At 42.8% G+C, this 20,407-nt stretch overlaps 1 protein-coding gene across 5 annotated transcripts in view; it reads left to right on the top strand.

Moving 5' to 3' along the window:
- Positions 1 to 20,407, top strand: part of TRPM7 (transient receptor potential cation channel subfamily M member 7) — a 114,614-nt gene that overhangs the window by 26,291 nt on the left and 67,916 nt on the right. For all 5 annotated transcript variants that reach the window (XR_006274781.1, XR_006274780.1, XM_043493873.1 and 2 more), the window contains exons 2-3: positions 8,897 to 8,976; positions 17,967 to 18,005. Coding sequence is in view for 3 of the 5 variants with exons in the window: in XM_043493873.1 (XP_043349808.1) it covers positions 8,897 to 8,976; positions 17,967 to 18,005 (119 nt within the window). In the remaining 2 variants the exon portion in view is untranslated. The remainder of the gene's footprint in view (positions 1 to 8,896; positions 8,977 to 17,966; positions 18,006 to 20,407) is intronic.

A 20,407-nucleotide genomic window follows, 5' to 3' on the forward strand; every position in this document is an offset into this window, starting at 1 on the left:
TCTATATTGAAAGTAGTAGTTCACATTCGTTCCAAAAATATGTAATCTGCAGTTTAATAAAAAATAAATGCACAGACTGGTTAATCCTCTAATGTTTGTGGGGAAGAAGCTTAACAATTTTGTTATAGTTTTATTTCAGAGTTTGAAAGCCTGCAGCAATATGTAACCTTATTAGTAAATGGAAGGTCAAGCCGAATAATGGAATCCTGCTTTACATCTGTACTTCAGAAAAGTAGGAAACAAATAGCAACGAATAAATTTTTTGATAGTCTTAAAACATATGGCCATATTAAACATATAATTTACTGTATTGTAAAAACTTTTATACACATTACTTATTAATACTACTTTTTGTTAAGGGATCTTGTGGAATAGGACAGCCTTTTATGTGGAAAGTAGTCCAGACAGTTTGTTCACTAATTCTGAAGAATTCCACATTGGCATGATGAAATACTGCTGTTTATCAATCAAGCAGGATAAAGAGTTTGTCAAAAGTATGTTTCTCTCTGTTACAGTGTAGTAAATGAGAGTATTTATAGGTTCCATCTTATGTTAAATGAAGACTTTTTTTTTTTCTTTTCTCATTTTTGATTTGAGACCTGATTTCATACTGCACTTTGGCAGTGGTTTCTTGTTGTAACTTGCTAACTTTTTTAATTTAAGGTGTTGAAGATAACTGTTATAAGATTGGTTCTGCAAAGAAACCTGCTAGTAGTGTCCATCATGGATTTCACTAAAGATAAAATAAGATGTACCTTGTATCTTGAGCAGGTATTATAAAATATTTGTTACTATTTATTAGTGCTGTTTGAAATATTAATTTTTATTGCTAGAAGCAGAAATAACTGACATTTTGGGAGTTGTTGAACTCAAGGTTAACTATAAATTGTCACCTTGTAGCAGATCACCGACTCATTGGCACAGTGCCTCCTGCTAGTCAGTCCGAGAATTAGCTTATCCAGCTCAGGAGTGCTTCTATGGGCCAGTGTCTTGCCCACTGTTGTTGCTGCCCCAGTGCAGTCCCTTTATCCCCACCACGTGTAGGCCGCACATCCCTCACCCAGTGAACCCCATTCTCCTGAGCCCACCTCGCCTCAGTGACCCACTGCCAGTCTTCATCTAGCCCCATCCCTCAGGGGCAAACTGCAGTCTGAAGTGGCCACTCATCATTGGCTAGGGCGTTGGACCTGTTGCCTTTCCCTGCACCTCCAGTTCCTCCTTAGGCCTTCCTGTCAGGCCTCAGCCTGGGAAGTTGCCAGGTCTGAGCTCCCTAGCTCAGCCTGCCCCTTCCCTAGCACTGCTCTATTGAAGGTACCCTGTGCTCCCAAGCAGCCCGGTCCTTCCCACCCCAAGTCTGGAGTGAGACTCCCTGCCTCCTAGCTCACAGCCCTTTTTATACCAGCCCTACCGGGCCTGGATTGGCTGCTACCTGCCTTCACCTGATTGGCTCCTTGGGGCAGCCCCTTCCCAGAGCTGGTTTTAACCCCTTCTAAACTGGAGCAGGGTGACTGCCCCGCTACACACCTGTTTTAAAAAATAACACTTTTTTGGCACTGAGACACACTTTTTACAGTGTGGAAATACAGGGCTGTTGTGTAAACTTCAGTTAAGATAAATATTCTAAGATTAAGGTTTAAAAAATACTTGTGTATGGTATTTAGTAGTAGTTTGTTCTATAACTCTTTCTATCTTTAGTTTGTATAACATCTTTCAGAAGGTGAAAAGAAAAGGAGTACTTGTGGCACCTTAGAGACTAACAAATTTATTAGAGTATAAGCTTTCGTGAGCTACAGCTCACTTCATCGGATGCATTTGGTGGAAAAAACAGAGGAGAGATTTATATACACACACACACACACACACACACACACACACACACACACACACACACACACACACACACACACACACACACACACACACACACACACACACACACACACACAGAGAACATGAAACAATGGGTTTATCATACACACTGTAAGGAGAGTGATCACTTAAGATAAGCCATCACCAGCAGCAGGGGGGGGGAAGGAGGAAAACCTTTCATGGTGACAAGCAAGGTAAGAATGAGCTCTCAAAACTGGATACTCTCATAAAGAACCAACCTTCCACACAAACTTCCTCGTGGCTGGACTTTACAAAAACTAGACAAGCCATTTACAAAACACACTTTGCTTCTCTACAAAAGAAAAAGGACACTAAGCTATCTAAACTACTATATGCCACAAGGAGCCACAACAATGGTTCCCGTAACCCACCCAGCAATATTGTTAATCTATCCAACTATACTCTTAGCCCAGCAGAAGAATCTGTCCTATCTCGGGGCCTCTCCTTTTGCCCCTCCACCCCCACGAACATGATACAGTTCTGTGGTGACCTAGAATCCTATTTTCGACGTCTCAGACTCAAGGAATATTTCCAACACACCTCTGACCAACATATTAACCCACAGAGACCTTCCTGCCAACACTACAAAAAGAAGGATTCTGGGTGGACTCCTCCTGAAGGTCGAAACAGCAGCCTGGATTTCTACATAGACTGCTTCCGCCGACGTGCACGAGCTGAAATTGTGGAAAAGCAGCATCGCTTACCCCATAACCTCAGCCATGCAGAACACAGTGCCATCCACAGCCTCAGAAACAACTCTGACATCATAATCAAAAAGGCTGACAAAGGAGGTGCTGTCGTCATCATGAATAGGTCGGAGTATGAACAAGAGGCTACTAGGCAGTTCTCCAACACCACTTTCTACAAGCCATTACCCTCTGATCCCACTGAGAGTTACCAGAAGAAACTACAGCATTTGCTGAAGAAACTCCCTGAAAAAGCACAAGAACAAATCCGCACAGACGCACCCCTGGAGCCCCGACCTGGGGTATTCTATCTGCTACCCAAGATCCATAAACCTGGAAATCCTGGACGCCCCATCATCTCGGGCATTGGCACCCTGACAGCAGGATTGTCTGGCTATGTAGACTCCCTCCTCAGGCCCTTCGTTACCAGCACTCCCAGCTATCTTCGAGACACCACTGACTTCCTGAGGAAACTACAGTCCATTGGTGATCTTCCTAAAAACACCATCCTAGCCACTATGGATGTAGAAGCCCACTACACCAACATTCCACACAAAGTTGGACTACAAGCCGTCAGGAACAGTATCCCCGATACTGTCACGGCTAACCTGGTGGCTGAACTTTGTGACTTTGTCCTGACACATAACTATTTCACATTTGGTGACAATGTATACCTTCAAATCAGCGGCACTGCGATGGGTACCCGCATGGCCCCACAGTATGCCAACATTTTTATGGCTGACTTAGAACAACGTCCTCAGAACAAGGTCCTCAGCTCTCGTCCCCTAATGCCCCTACTCTATTTGCGCTACATTGATGACATCTTCATCATCTGGACCCATGGAAAAGAAGCTCTTGAGGAATTCCACCATGATTTCAACAATTTCCATCCCACCATCAACCTCAGCCTGGACCAGTCCACACAAGAGATCCACTTCCTGGACACTACGGTGCTAATAAGCGATGGTCACATAAACACCACCCTATATCGGAAACCTACTGACTGCTATTCCTACCTACATGCCTCTAGCTTTCATCCAGATCATACCACTCGATCCATTGTCTACAGCCAAGCGCTACGATATAACCGCATTTGCTCCAACCCCTCAGACAGAGACAAACACCTACAAGATCTCTATCATGCATTCCTACAACTACAATACCCACCTGCTGAAGTGAAGAAACAGATTGACAGAGCCAGAAGAGTACCCAGAAGTCACCTACTACAGGACAGGCCCAACAAAGAAAATAACACAACGCCACTAGCCATCACCTTCAGCCCCCAACTAAAACCTCTCCAACGCATCATCAAGGATCTACAACCTATCCTGAAGGACGAGCTATCACTCTCACAGATCTTGGGAGACAGACCAGTCCTTGCTTACAGACAGCCCCCCAATCTGAAGCAAATACTCACCAGCAACCACACACCACACAACAGAACCACTAATCCAGGAACCTATCCTTGCAACAAAGCCCGTTGCCAACTCTGTCCACATATCTATTCAGGGGATACCATCATAGGGCCTAATCACATCAGCCACACTATCAGAGGCTCGTTCACCTGCGCATCTACCAATGTGATATATGCCATCATGTGCCAGCAATGCCCCTCTGCCATGTACATTGGCCAAACTGGACAGTCTCTACGTAAAAGAATGAATGGACACAAATCAGACGTCAAGAATTATAACATTCAAAAACCAGTTGGAGAACACTTCAATCTCTCTGGTCACTCGATCACAGACCTAAGAGTGGCTATACTTCAACAAAAAAGCTTCAAAAACAGACTCCAAGGAGAGACTGCTGAATTGGAATTAATTTGCAAACTGGATACAATTAACTTAGGCTTGAATAGAGACTGGGAATGGATGAGTCATTACACAAAGTAAAACTATTTCCCCATGGTATTTCTCCTCCCCATCCCACCCCCCACTGTTCCTCTGATATTCTTGTTAACTGCTGGAATTAGCCTACCTGCTTGTCACCATGGAAGGTTTTCCTCCTTTCCCCCCCCTGCTGCTGGTGATGGCTTATCTTGAGTGATCACTCTCCTTACAGTGTGTATGATAAACCCCATTGTTTCATGTTCTCTGTGTGTGTGTGTATATAAATCTCTCCTCTGTTTTTTCCACCAAATGCATCCGATGAAGTGAGCTGTAGCTCATGAAAGCTTATGCTCTAATAAATTTGTTAGTCTCTAAGGTGCCACAAGTACTCCTTTTCTTTTTGCGAATACAGACTAACACGGCTGCTACTCTGAAACCTAAGAATATCAGAGGAACAGTGGGGGGTGGGGTGGGAGGGAGAAATACCATGGGGAAATAGTTTTACTTTGTGTAATGACTCATCCATTCCCAGTCTCTATTCAAGCCTAAGTTAATTGTATCCAGTTTGCAAATTAATTCCAATTCAGCAGTCTCTCCTTGGAGTCTGTTTTTGAAGCTTTTTTTGTTGAAGGATAGCCACTCTTAGGCCTGTGATCGAGTGACCAGAGAGATTGAAGTGTTCTCCGACTGGTTTTTGAATGTTATAATTCTTGACGTCTGATTTGTGTCCATTCATTCTTTTACGTAGAGACTGTCCAGTTTGGCCAATGTACATGGCAGAGGGGCATTGCTGGCACATGATGGCATATATCACATTGGTAGATGCGCAGGTGAACGAGCCTCTGATAGTGTGGCTGATGTGATTAGGCCCTATGATGGTATCCCCTGAATAGATATGTGGACAGAGTTGGCAACAGGCTTTGTTGCAAGGATAGGTTCCTGGGTTAGTGGTTCTGTTGTGTGGTGTGTGGTTGCTGGTGAGTATTTGCTTCAGATTGGGGGGCTGTCTGTAAGCAAGGACTGTCAGAAAGGTGCCAATTGTGAGAATATTTCAAATAAATCTTTTAATGAGTGTGAACATACCAATAACTTCTTTACTTAATCATAAAGAATCCATGTCACTTTTAGTATAGTTTTAATAATTTCTATACTGATAATGAAGTCTCATTGTGTTTTTTCACCATTCTTGAAATTCCTTGTACACAGCAAACATACAGTATATTGCATAATCCTCTGAGAGTTAAGAAGTAAATTAAAACAATCTTGCCCACGAGAGCATTAGGAATCTGTGTGCTGCTGAAATGTTTTTATTTTCACAAGGTATATTTTATCTTGTATGGTGTCTCTTGATGTGTAGTTTCAATCATCTCTCATGTGAAGTCTTTTTCTGGAAAAGTTTAATAGGAAAAAAGTGAATGTAGAGCAAAATGTGCAGTATGTCAGTGAAGGGTCAGTCCTACTAATACTTGCTAGGAGTATTTCCCATGTAAATCTTTGGGCATTTCCCTAATCTGAGAACTTCAGATTGTTTGTTTAACTCTCCATGCTAGTGGGTCACTTTTATTTCACCGAGTTGCAAGCGTGAAAGGAAAATGAAATAAAAATTCACAATAAAAACTTGGCATATCTTTTTCATAATACTATTTATAATTTTATTTCATTTAAATAAAAACTGTAAGCAACACTTGTTTTGGATTTCATAGTTTGTTTCATAGTCTCTTGAATTGCAGCTCTATAAAGTTCACTGCTAACTGAATGAATGTTTAGCATCTGCTGCTTCTCTTGCCCTTGCCTTGCCTTTTCTCGGACAGCAGATTGACTGAGTTCCTAGCACTAAGCTTCTTTATCTCAGATGCCACTTATTTTCAACACCTAGGTTGGAAACTACTGATCTTTCCTGGCAGGCCGTTTACCCTTTCCCACTTGGAGTAGAATTTATCTCTGTTGTGAGGGGGAGGAATTGAAGGGCCAACGAAGAAAGGTCATTGGTTCAATACCTTCTACTGTTCCCTGTAGTGGGCATAACTATCTACAGTGCTGAGAGTTTAGATCAGAAAGCACTGAAAATAAGTGATTGGGTTCCCATCTTGTGTCCCCCTCATCGTTCGTTCTTGTGGCTTCTATTTCTCTCTCTTCTCCTCTCTTTCTGTCTCTTCTTAAGTTTTTTTTTTTTTCCCTTTTTTCTGGGTTTTAACTTCTTCCACTCAATTCTAGTTCTGCCCATTTTTTTCCACGAGTTTTTCTTTTCACTGTTTGTTTTCCCCAGTTCTCATCAACTCTGTCTTATTTTTCTATTCCCCCCATCTTGCTTCCCCTAGTTCTTTCTCCATTCCCTTCTCTCCCTCCCTCCGTTACTTTATACTGGTCTTTACCTGTTTCTGCTGTAAGGAATGCATTCTTTCCTCCCCACATCCCCAGCCACCATTAGGAAGGGTCGTTTATGTGTTCCATGGTGGTAATCCTGCAGCTTCCAATGCCCTATGGAGGAGCCTGGTGCCCCTCTGGGGATGTGTGCATGCCTTACAGGTTGGGCACCCCAGATCTAATTGTTTCTTAGATGCCTCCCATTCAATCATTAACCAGCCCAGCCCTGCCTAATATGTGAAAGCTATAGTATCACATCACAAAGTGGCTTCAGGAAATTTTTTTTTTTTTTTAAAACACAACTATTTATAAATTTCCCAAAATGAGGATGGCAGTTAACGGACTGCATAGTCCCTGTGTCAACAAACTCACAATCAAATACAGCCAACACAAGATTGTAGGGTGCTTGTGAAGACTGAAGTAGGAAAGGTGTACTGGAAGAACAGTTTTAGGTGTGGCTTTGAAAGAGGTGGGCAAGAAGTGATAGACCAGTCATGAGAATTAACTTGTATAGTACTGTTTGTAGTAACTTGCTTGTTATATGCTTCCTTGTAAATTGGAATTTTGATAAATTAAAGATGGTTAGCTTCATTGAATTATCTGTATTCCTGCCCTCTATTACCAGAAGTCAAGAAAAATAGCATTTCTGCAAAGACTCACAGTGAACTCTGGTAGATATCTTAAAGCAGCAATATACTTCAGGGTCCATTTTCTCTCCTTTTCCAGTGAAGGAAGCATTCCATCCTAACAAAGCATTTTTAAGGAAGCCTGGCTAACTTTTTTCTTATATTGACTTCAATAGATGCAGACCAAAACAGCACATGATATTAATATTTCCAACTAATTTCACTTAGTATCAGAATAGCATCTTAATTTAATTAAGGTTTATAATAATATTGCATAGAATGCAGAAGAAACATCGGTTGCATATTGTTTCTGGGTATACTTCTTGAGATTCTACTGAATTGAATCTCTTCCCAGTAAATAGCTGAAATAACATGCTGACTGTGCATCATCCAAATCACTTGGCAAAAGTAAAGTTTGGATCTGTAAGATAATGTCCCTGTTTTAAAGCAAGCTAAACAGAATCTTGGCCAGCAATTAAAATAGGTAAACATTTAAGGAAGTCAACATCTAATTTAAGATTTTTCAAGCACATTTTGAACTCGATTTGGAATATCTGTTGAGGATGCTCATTAAATTGTTTATCAAAGTGGGGGGGGGAAAAAGGTAAGATGTGCTACTTGACAAAGAACTAGTTATCCTATTTTATTGCCACTAGCAAGGACTGACTATTTTATAATAGAATAGATAAAACATTAGTGAAACAGTGATATAAATTTCCAACTAGCTTCATGAAATAAATAGTGAATATTTTGTAACTTCAAAATACCATATAACAACTATTTTGGTCACCCTTTAGTGAACTATTTCAGAATGTTTGCTTGCATCTCAATTTGCTGTGTATGTAATTTAAAATGCTTGCTATCGTTAAGTGCACTTATCTGATTTTCAAAATTATAACTTATTCTTTTTATGTAATCGTTAAAATATAACAGAGTTTATAATCTTTGTCTGTCTTTTGATGTTTCGTTAATGCAGTTTGATAGAAGTTTTAGCAATAGACGGGTAATTTGGCATAAATTATTGTAGTTGCAATCTGTTTTTCACTAGTGGATATTCTTTTGTTACATCTTTTTTTTTTTTCTTTCATAAGTAGCTGATTGTTGGAAAACTAACTTCAGAATGTAGTTAATCAAAACATTTTGACTTTTAAAAAGTGACTAGTGGTTCTGGTTGCTTCAAATTTTAGGTGCCCAACATGAGGCACTTTAAAAGGGCCTGATTTTTTAGAGAGAAAACACTTATTGAAAATCAGATCTCTTCACATGGGCACTCAAAATCATTCTTGCTTTTGAATATCTTGCTTTACTGTTTGTCCTTGTCAAAACTGCAAATGTATGCTTTCATCAATGAAAAATATATTTAAATGGGGAATTATATTTCTTTAATGCCTACTTTTTGGCTATTGTATCATACAGTTCTTTTTTTAAAGAACATTGACAGTGATTTATATGATAATTTTAAAATATCATGATAATTCTTGTATAACTCTTATTTTTACAGTCCCAGAAATCCTGGATAGAAAACACTTTCACCAAGAGGGAATGTGTGTATATTATACCAAGTTCAAAGGACCCTCACAGGTAACTAGAAATTTTATGCATGGCTTCCTTAGTACTTCTTAATTAAATTGATATAAAATAGATTGGCACAGTAACTGCTGTTCTTAAAACATTCATGTAACCTCGATTTTTTTATCTGCATAAAATGAAACTCTCCCTTTAGTTCACTCCGTAATGCCTAAGCATCGCAATTGTGTCTGTAAGGCTTCTCTGACTTTATTGAAAGTCCCTCAACATACCACAGATGCCTATTCATTTGAGTATGTCACCTCTTTCTTTTTCTACTAGTCCCTGTAGTGGGCATAACTATCTACAGTGCTTCTTGTTGCACATTTCTTTAGATCAGAAAGCACTGTAAAGATGCACTTCATACAGAGACTGGTAGAGGAAAGAAGACTGTGAGCCTGCAAGAAATACATTTCCTTTCATGCTGAACAGTTGACATTAAGGAAATGGGGAGAAATAAATGTGAGAGTGTGATGCAGAAGGAGATGAAGAATCCAATGGAAAGAGAAAAGAGAGAAATCCAAAATTGACATGGGCCATACAGACTCAAAGGTGGAGGAAAGTTGTGTTTTCAGAAAACTCGATTCTGATATCAGGATGTGGCATGTGATAGTTTTTTTTTTTTTTTTCCCCCTCCCCTCCCCACTCCATCCTCATCATTCAAAACCTCTGCGGGGGAAAAACAACAATGTGAAAAGACAGGAGGAAAGGTCAGAAAGGGCATTGAAAATGGTTACAGCTATAGAGGGCATTAAGTATGATGATATTAGTATTTTGCTTAGTAAGCATTGAGTAAGCAGAGACCTGACTTTAGGTATATGAAACACTACAGGGTGTAATAAAACTGATTTAAATGCTGTTTTTAATTTAGTCTTTCCCAATACCTGAACAAGATGATGTGAAATTCAAATGTGCAGTCAACATAGAAATATGACCTCTCAAGCATCTAGTTAGTTTGTGGATTTCACTGGTTCTAGAAGTAATTCAGATATAATTTATACATGCTGTAACATCTTGCTGTCACACACACATATATTTAAAAAAAAAAAAACCCACCTCCAATCACAAATGAGATTAAATCTATTGTTACTTCATGTTACATGGCAATTTAAAAAATTGCTAAAATTAGAAATACTAGTTGCAATTTAACTGCTCTACAGCCCCAAGTTAAGTGTTACACATGTTCACATGACTTTTAGAATTAAACTTCTGTTTTTCGGATCCATAAAACTGCTAGTTCAAGTCCTGCACATAAAACACTTGTATAGCTTTGCTAAATTCAGACTAATATTAGTTTCTTTTGAGAATTTGTTTCAGGCAGAATAAAGGAACTGAACTCTACTCTGTGAAATGTATCACAAATGGTTCATTAAATTCCTGGAAACCATAGGACCCTGAGAAGGTTTTAGAATTTACTGCCACGATCCGATTGAAACACATGGAAAACTTGCAAATGCAAGCAGAGTAATTAGGAAGCTGTTAAAATTTCCAGAGCTTTTCCCAGGGAACAAAACAATCTTTCAACACTTGTCTTTTTTTAAGTTTAATCCATTTGTAGGCTACAAATGAAGTTTTCACATTTGGCCAATCCATTCCTTAGATTTTATCTGACTGTAGTTCCTGAAATATGCATGAGGGAATCAAATATAGAAGAGAAAAAAAACATTTTTAGATGTTTTGCAGAATAATTTTGCTTAGCATAAGTTGTGATCTATAGTTAAAAACCTATTTTGACAATTATTGAAATCTAGTTTCATATTAAATATCCAGAAGATTTATAACTTAATGTAGCTTCAGCGAAAGCTAAAATAACTACACTTTAAAGAGCTTACTTTATGCTTTAATTTATTTTCAGCATAGTTATAAAAATGTGAATCTACAATATAATTTTATTTTAGATAGTATTTTTTTGTACAATTATACCAAAATTTATTATGGACTTGAATAATACAGGTTAGTTAATTGTTTGTTTGTTTTTTTTAATTGAAGGATTTATTCGTAAGGTTGTTAGCAGCAGAAGGGAAAAGTAAGAGGCAAAGACAAAGGAGAAAGGATGTTTAAAATGAGATTTGGAAACAGGTGGAATTAGAATTTTTGCATCTTTTCACAATGCATTAATTGCATTAACAGAACATTGTACAAGTTCATTAGGACCCAGCTTAGCCTTATGCACATGCAGGGCAAAATGACTCTCACCCCAAAACAAAAAATCCCAAGATGACACAGGAATGAGAAGGATCAACTCTGAGGGAGAGATGCCACAGTATTTAAACTATAGAGTCAATGAAAAAGACAGCATATTACCTCTTTCCTCCCCCCCCCCCCCCGCCTCGCAAGAGTTGAAGAAAAATAAAAAAGCTTCATACTATCTACTTTTAGACCCTAGTTTACCAACCATTTAAGCATTGGTTTAACCTGAAACAGTGTGAATAATACCATTCAGGTTAATGGTGATTAAAGACCATTATTTAACTTAAACAGAACTATGCATGTGCTAAAGTACGTTGATGAATCAGGGCCTAAAAATTATAATTTAGGCCATGTCTACACTACAGAGTTAAGTCTACTTAAATTACATCAATGATCATAAACCGCTGTAATTATATTGCTTGTGCATTTTCACAAAGTGGTGCTTGTGTCGGTAGGACATGTCCGCAGTTAGTGCTCTAGCACCGACAAAGAGAGTATGCACTGTCAATATCCCCTATGCAGATCACTTCCACCTCCCGTTAGGAGTTTTAGGAATGGATTGCAGTGCATCATAGGGGTGAAATCACCGTCCCTTTGATGCAGTTTTCTCCATCCGATAATTCCAAGGGCTTCTGACTGGATTTTGCACAGTTTTCAACTGCCCCTGTAAACCTTGTGCCCACCCTCTCTTCCTGAAAGCATGGATCCTGCACTGCTCGACAGTCTTTGATAAGTATTAGGAACACAACAAGGCTGACCTTCAGAATTTCATAAGTTGCAAATCTGAACAGGTATCTGTGCTGCCTGCACTACTGTGTGCCATGGAAAGAAACCATTCAAGATTGCTTTGGCATTCACAGAGCAGCTGCACAAGTTGGACCGTCATTATTGGGCTTGGGAAACAAGCAGCAAGTGGTGGGATCAGTCTGTGATGCGGACTGGTATGGGATGATGAGCAGTGGCTGCAGAACTTTTGTATGTGCAAAGTCACCACCTTTGAACTGTATGTGGAGCTCGCCCCTGCCCTCCGGTGCCAGAACACAGAAATGAGGGCTTCCCTAATGGTGGAAAAATGAGTGGTGATTGCTGTGTGGGAGTGGGCAACTGGGAGTGGGAGACTGCTACCGGTCAGTCGCGAATCAGTTTGGAGTTGGGAAGTCCGCCATGGGGGTTGCAGTGACGCAAGTGTGCAGGGCCATTAATCGCGTTCTGCCACGAAAGACTGTGACTCTGGGCAATGTGCAGGAAATAGTGGATGCTGTTGCGGCAATGGGATTCCCTAACTGCTGCAGGGCTATAAATGGTGCACACATCCCAATTTTGGCCCCAGACCATCTTGCAAGGGAGTACATCAACAGAAAGGGCTACTTCTCTATGCTACTGCAGATGCTGGTGGATTACCAGGGTCGTGTCACTGAGATCAACACAGAGTGGTCAGGGAAGGTGCATGACGCATGCATCTCAGGAATCCTGGCCTGTACAGAAAGCTGCAAGTAGGGACTTTCCAATAGAGGATGTGGAAATGCCCATAGTGATCCTGGGAGACCCAACCTATCCCTTACTCCTGTGATTCATGAATCCATACACCTGAAACCTTGACAGCAGCAAGGAGCACTTCAATAATAAGTTCAGCAGGTACAGAATGACCGTAGAATGTGCCTTTGGAAGATTAAAGGGTTTCTGGCACTGCTTTTTTTGGCAGGTTAGACCAAGAGGGAAAAGTTTCCCGAGGGAGGGAGTGTTAAGGTGGATTGCCAGGTGGCTGATTTTGAGCAGCCAGACAGCAGGGTTATTAGAGGGACTCAATGAGGGGCTATTTGAATCAGGGAGGCTTTGAAGCAGCATTTTGACAATGAGCCCCAGTAATGTCTTTCTGTAATGAATTAAGTCAGGCATTGTTTACTTGTCACCTTGAATGACCCCTGTAATGATTTCTGCCTGAGTAGAATTGTAGTCTGCAAATGTGGCAGTTGTCACTGTTTGAATTTTTGTTGCAACCATCCTGTGTAGGTCACAAATAAAGAATCACTGTCTTTGTAAGACTCGTTTTTTATTAAAGGCAATACACAGATTAATAATTCTTACAAGGGACATGACAGTGAACAGCACTCTCATGCAGCTATGAGATCCTCACTTCAGAAAGGCTAGCTGTCATTATGGAAAAAGTCCCTTGCAGTGGAGTGCAAGCGGTACTGCTACGGGTCAGGAATGCGAGAGGAGTGTGTTTGGGGAGGGCAAGGAATGCAGTTCTGTATGGGCTGGAGGAGGATACTCCTGGGGGAATTCTGTGCCAAAAAATTAAAAATTCTGTGCACAATATTTTAAAAATCTGCAAAATTCCACGTTTTATTTGTCAAACTAACACTATCACACTGGTTTCAATTATTTTGGTGATTTATTTAAACTACAGTACAGTGGATGGAGAATGGGAGTGGGGAGCATTGGAGGAAATCCCCAGCCTGCCTTGCCTTATACTAATGTAGCTAGGTTTGACCCTTTATTTCTAGTTATTAGTCAACAAATGTATGCAATCATATGCTCAGTGTTACACCATAGGCAAGTGAAGCTGGGGAATCAAACCCACAATTTATATTGGCTACTGATCATCTCCAGAAAGGTAGGTTGCAAGCCAGTTCATGGAGCACATTTTGATAGAAAATTTTTTCAGTCCAAAAATTTAGACCAGTTCTATCTAATCACTAAAGTAACCTTAGCATTTATAAGGTCACATGTCCTTTACATAACTACATAACTCTGGCAATGTAAAGGAGCCTTAAAAACTTTACACCTGTTTTGTACTCCTGGGGGAATTCACAAAGACAGTGGGAACAATTACTAAGCAGGCAGGCTCCTACATTTTGCTCTGCCTGAGGGGACAGAGCTTGCCCCTAGCCTGCCTCTTCAGAAACACCCTAAAGCCCTGTCCCTTCACCCCAAGTGCGCTGCAATAGCAAGCGAGAGGGACAGAGTTTCTCTCTCACGCACGCATGCATGGCTGCCCATCCCCATCTCATTTACATTTCTACCAGCTGCTCCTGGTGCCTGAACCGACCTGCCTGTGCTGTTGGAGAGGGGTATATGACCGCTCTTGTGCCTTTCCTTTGCTTCTGCAGGGAAGCAAAGAAATCTGTGGGGGACATTAATTCTGCGAACACTTAGTGATGCAGAATTCCCCCAGCAGTAACGGGGAGTTGAGCACTCCTGTATTCCGCCTGCAGAGCAATCGGGGACCTCAGGATCTCTGTTTGGTCCTCTGTGAACTTTATTACCCGCTCCTGACTCTCTCCTCCCCTCTAGCTTCTCATTTGTCTATCTCAACATTCTGTGCTTGCTATTGGCCTGATCTGATGATTGCAGCAATTCCCGAAACATGTCCTCCTTCCTCCTCCTTGCTCACCTCCTTATCTAATGGAGGTGCTCTGCTGGTTTGTAGGAGTTCGCCCTCAAGGGCACATCTGCAGAAGCAAAAGAAACAGTATACAGTGTCATTATTGTATGTGCACTCAGTCTTAAATCATAAAAGTTACATACACCTCTTTCTCACTTTCCCTTGTTAAGCACACAGCACGTCCAGAGCACTAAACAGGGTGAGTTTGGCCTGGGGGGGAGAAGGTGCAAGACAGGATAAAGGGTCTGGGTGGTTTCAAAAGGGGATCAGTATAAGGGTCCTGGGACATTATTTTGAATACTAGAACCGTTTTCCACAGGTGGGTGGCGAAGGAAGCTGAAATCATACTATTGAGGGTAACTGAAGATGCAAGGATGCATCTCCTACATATGTGTCACTTCAGATTGGGACCATATGCTGCTGGCCTGTGTGATGCTTTGATTCCTCCAGAAGTAATTGCCAATTAGCTTGCCAAAATTTCCTACAACGGAGAAAGAAACAAAGCAGTTCTGCCAAGGAACCTTCGGCAAAGGATTGCAGGGTATCTGCAGGAAAGTTTCCTAGAGATCTCTATGGAGGATTCTTAGGAGTTCTCGGTGTGCATTAACAAACTTTTCCACAGGGCTCCCATTACGTAGCTGCACAGGGGAATGTGAAGCAGATACAAACAGTACCTAGTGGTGTTAATTTTGATCCCTTCTCTCACATGTACCATGTAACAAAATAAAGGACACACCTACCTCATGTAACCATGCATTATCAAAGAAAAATGAGTACTTATTGGAGCTCCCTTTTCCTGCCTCAGGCACCATTGCAGGACTGCTGCTGGGACTGGCTAAACCTCTCTGCTGGGACTGGCTAGACCCCTCTGCAGTCAGAAATAGGTTCTGGCTTGCCACACCACCAGATGAGCCTGTTGCCTGTCCCACATCCTCCTCCAATTCACCCTCCTCATCCACCACTTTGTTCTCGAGCTTGACTCTGCTGGGCACTGCCTTCAGTCCCGCCCTCCCCCTGAAGTATCCACTGAGCTCTTGGCACTGGAGGTGGGTCAGCACTGAGGATAGCATACAGCTCTTTGTAGAAGCGGCATATTTTTGGTGATGGTCAGCCTCCTTTGCTTTCTGGTAGCTTGTCTCAGCTCCTCTATCTTAGTAGGGCACTGCAGCATGTCCCTTTCATGCCCCTTCTCATCCATGCCACGAGCAATCTGCTTCTAGGTGTCAAAGTTCCTACAGCTGGATTGGAGCTGCAACTGCCCAGCCTCCTCTCCCCACAGATCCAGCAACTCCAGTGTATTCCACGTGGGAGCCCATTTGCTGTGGAAAGCTGGCAGGGTCAGCTGGGAAGATGTGAGCTGACCAAGCTGAGCAAACAGGAAGTGGAATTTCAAAAATTCCCGGAACTTTAAAGGGGGAGGGGTGCATGCCTGTGTACCTGTCTGCAGGGCAGCAGAATAGAAACTGCTTACAGGGGTGGCAGGTTTGTAGAAATGGTGGTGGTGCCCAGAAGGCCCAGAGCCCATCTCCCCGCCCCCCCCACTCCGCCCTCCACCTGCCTAAGGCTTTGGGAGGGAGGTTTGGCGTTCAGGGCCTGGGCAGGGGATTGGGGTGCAGGAAGCAGGCTCTGGGAGGGAGTGCAGAAGGGGTGAGAGGTTGGGCTCTGGAAGGGAGTTTGGGTGGGGGAGGAGGTCTGGGGTGCAGGCTCCGGGATGGGGCAAGGGGTGGGGGTGCAGGAGGGGGTGAGGGTACAGGCTCTGGGAGGGAGTTTGGGGGCAGGAGGAGGTGTGTGGAAGAGGGTGGGGATGCAGGCTCTGGAACGGAGTTTGGGTGCAGGCTCCGGGCTGGGGGTGCAGGCTCTGGGAGCGAGTTTGGGGGCGGGAGGGGGTGTGTGGGAAGGGGGAGGGGGTGCAGGCTCTGGGGGGGAGGTTGGGGAGGGTGCGGTGCTTACCTGGGGCTCCTAGGCAGAGCGGGCCAGGGGCCCTCCGTGTGCTGCTGCCCCCAGGCACTGCCCTCGCAGCTTCCTATTGGCCCCAAGGGCGCTTGGGGCAGGATACAGGAGGGGCTGGCAGCCATATGGAGAGAGCAGGTAGGAAGCAGCTCAGCTCTCTTGCACTGCTGGTGGTGAGTGGGGGGCCATGGGCCATTTTAAATTGCGCGGGGGGAACACCCAGGGGCAGAAGGCGGGGCCGAGAGAGAGACCCGGCCTCAGACATGGCTGGAGCTGGGCCCCAGGCCAGGAATATTTCTGGTGCCCAGGCACTATGGGCCCATAGAACTCGCTGCCCATGACTGCTTAGCAGAGCAGTCATAATGAGCATTGTAGGACACTCCTAGAGATCACTTAGGGAAACATAAGCAAATGCAGTGTCTACACCAGGGCTGGGCAAACTTTTTGGCCCGAGGGCCTCATCTGGGTGGGGAAATTGTATGCAGGGCCATGACTGTAGGGCTGGGGCAGGAGGTTGGGGTGCAGGAGGGATGAGGCAGGAGGTTGTTGGCTCAGGGCAGGGGATTGGGGTTCAGGAGGGGGTGCAGAGTGCGGCAGGGGGCTCAGGGCAGAGGGTTGGGATGCAGGAGGGGTTTCGGGGTACGGGCTCTGGTCTGGCGCTGCTTACTTGGTGCGGTTCCAGGGTGGCAGCGGAGTGCAGTGGGTCTAAGGCAGGCTTCCTGCCTGCCCTGGCCACGCGCTGCTACCGGAAGTGGCCAGCATGTCCAGCAGCGGCTCCTGGGGTTGGGGTGGGGTGGGGTGGGGCAGGTGGCTTTGCTGTGCTCGCCTGTGGGCACCACCCCCAAAGCTCCCATTGGCTGTGGTTCCCCATTCCCTGCCAATGGGAGCTGCGGCGGGGTGAACGGAGCCCTCTGCTCTCCTCCATCCCCCAGGGATGTGGTGCCTGACGGGCTGGATCCGGCCCGCGGGCCATAGTTTGCCCTTCCCTGGTCTACACTGTCACTGTGTTGCTCTAACTTTGTTGCAAAAAGCTTAGTGCGGCTCATCAAGGTGGTTTTATTGTGTCGGCCTAGCAGGAGAGTTAAATCAGCAGAGGAACATTGTTGTGTGTACACCTCCACTGTTTTGTTGACGAAACTGTGTAATGTAGACAAGGTCTAAGTTTGTTCACAAACGTTTCAGTGAGCGCAAGTAGAAACTTTTAGAATAGAAGTTATCCTTTGTAGCTTAACAAATAGATATGGAGCATATATTTTTTGCGCTAACCATCCCTGCATTGCCATGCTTTACTATATTAATGTTAATCGGAAAAATACATGAAGAAAAGCTTGAAACATATATTTTTGGTGAAAGGTTATGTACACGTTTTCCGTATCATTATAGATCTATTTTTTTGTTCAATAATCTTTGTTCTGTATACATACTAAGTGTACAAAAAATGTTAATCTTGTGTTTACCTGTGTATTCTTTTTCATAGATGTCTCCCAGGATGTCAGATTTGTCAACAACTTGTCAGGTAAGCAACTCTTTACTTTTAGTGATAATTATGATGACTTTGGCTTGTTAAATATTGATTCAGAGACTTATTGTAACTTTTTAAAAAGAATTTTAATAATATTACAAAATGACCAGCCAGCAAAAGACTAGAAATAGAAGATTGTATAAAATAAACAGAATTATATGGAAGTTGTATGCACTATGGGTAGGGCTTTACTAGATTCACGGCCATGAAAAACACATCACCGACTGTGAAGTCTGGCCTCCCCCCGTGAAGTCTGTCCTTTTGTGTGCTTTTACGCTATACTACACAGATTTAACCAGGGGAGACAAGTGTTTCTTAAACTGAGGATCCTGACCCAAAAGGGAGTTGCAGGGGGGGTCGCAAGGTTATTTTAGGGGGCTGTGGTATTGCCATCCTGACTTCTGTGCTGTTGCTTTCAGAGGGGGGTGGTCAGAGAGTAGCAGCTGCTGACTGAGGGCCAGACCTTGCCATCCTTACTTCTGCGCTGCTGCTGGCGGTGACTCTCCAGCTGCCCAGCTCTGAAAGCGGCGCCACCATCAGCAACAGCGCAGAAGTAAGGATAGCAGTACCGCAGCCCCTCCTACCTTTCAACACCCCCCACCCCCCAACTCCTTTTTGGGTCAGGACCCTTACAATTACAACACCGTGAAATTTCAGTTTTAAATTGCTGAAATCATGAAATTTATTAGTTTTAAAATCTTATGGCCATGAAATTGACCAAAAAGGAGCGTAAATTTGGTAGGGCCCTAACTATAGGGTAGTTACTGTATAAAATTACATGCAAAAATTACATTAAAAACATTATTAAAGTTGCAAAGTCAAACCCTCATCAGTTAGGGAATACCAGAATTAAAGCCACTGTATGCATATGCATTATGATGCAGTCTTTAATTAAATGATCTTATTTTTATTTTTTCCCTTTCTCATTCAGTGTACAGAATGGACTGTGCTCACTTTAATGAGCATCTATTTGATATTTTGTTCAATCTTTGTTGCTCAACATGTGGCCTCAACCTTCTTTAATATAACATATAATAGTATATTGGAATTGGAAAAGGTTCAGAAAAGGGCAACAAAAATGATTATGGGTATGAAACTGCTGCCATATAAGTAGAGATTAATAAGACTAGGACTTTTCAGCTTGGAAAAGAGACAACTAAGGGGGGATGCGATTAAGGTCTATAAAATCATGACTGGTGTGGAGAAAGTAAATAAGGAAGTGTTATTTACTCCTTCTCATAACACAAGAACTAGGGGTGAAATTAATAGGCAGAAGGTTTAAAACGAACAAAAGGAAGTACTTTTTCACACAACGCATAGTCAACCTGTGGAACTCCTTGCCAGAGGATGTTATGAAGGCCAAGACTATAACAGGGTTCAAAAAGGAACTATATAAGTTCATGGAGGATAGGTCCATCAATGGCTATTAGCTAGGATGGACAGGAATGGTGTCCCTAGCCCCTGTTTTTCAGAAGGTGGGAATGGGTGAGGGGATGGATCACTTGATGATTACCTGATCTGTTCATTCCCTGTGGGGCACCTGGCATTGGCCATTGTTGGAAGACAGGATACTCGGCTAGATGGACCTTTCGTCTGACCCAATATGGCCGTTCTTATGTTTTTATGTAACTACATGCTATTCAAACCCTTCTCTGAAAACAGAATTATTAATTTCCTCATGGGCTCTTCTATGGTGCTCATCACTACAATGTCTGAGTGCTTCACAAGTGTTAATTTATTTTTGCAACACCCCTGTGAGGTCAGGTATTGGTATTATTTCATTTTCAGTGCGGAGCTGAGGCACAGAGAATAAGATCAAAAGCTTTCACTAATTCTGGGTGACAAAGTTGAGATGACGAGGACCTGAATTTTTTTATCTTTTTTGTTCAGAGTACTTACCATTACATAGCAGTGTACATTGAAAGCACAAATCCCATTGACTTCAGTTGCAGCTGTAAGTGCTCGGCACTTCTGCAGATTAGACCTGAGGGTATCAAATCAGGCACCCAGAAAATGAGGAACACATCATTAGTGATAGGTTTCAGAGTAGTAGCCGTGTTAGTCTGTATTCGCAAAAAGAAAAGGAGTACTTGTGGCACCTTAGAGACTAACAAATTTATTTGAGCATAAGCTTTCATGAGTTACAGCTCACTTCATCGGATGCATTAGTGGCCACCCATGAAAAATTTTGTTCAAGTGACTTGAATAGCATCACATAAGAACACTCTGGAAGAGGCAGGGATAGAATCCAGTTTGCCAGGGCAGCATTCAATTGCCTTAACCCTGAGGCCATACTCTGTCTTCCTGCCATCTCCTGTCTCATTCAGTTTCTGCCACAAATAAGGTAAGGTCCTAAAGGCAACAGTCTCTTTCATTACACAATATGGTTCATTCCC

This window comes from Dermochelys coriacea, chromosome 10 (assembly GCF_009764565.3).
Source record: "Dermochelys coriacea isolate rDerCor1 chromosome 10, rDerCor1.pri.v4, whole genome shotgun sequence".
Classification (NCBI taxonomy): Eukaryota; Metazoa; Chordata; order Testudines; family Dermochelyidae; genus Dermochelys; species Dermochelys coriacea.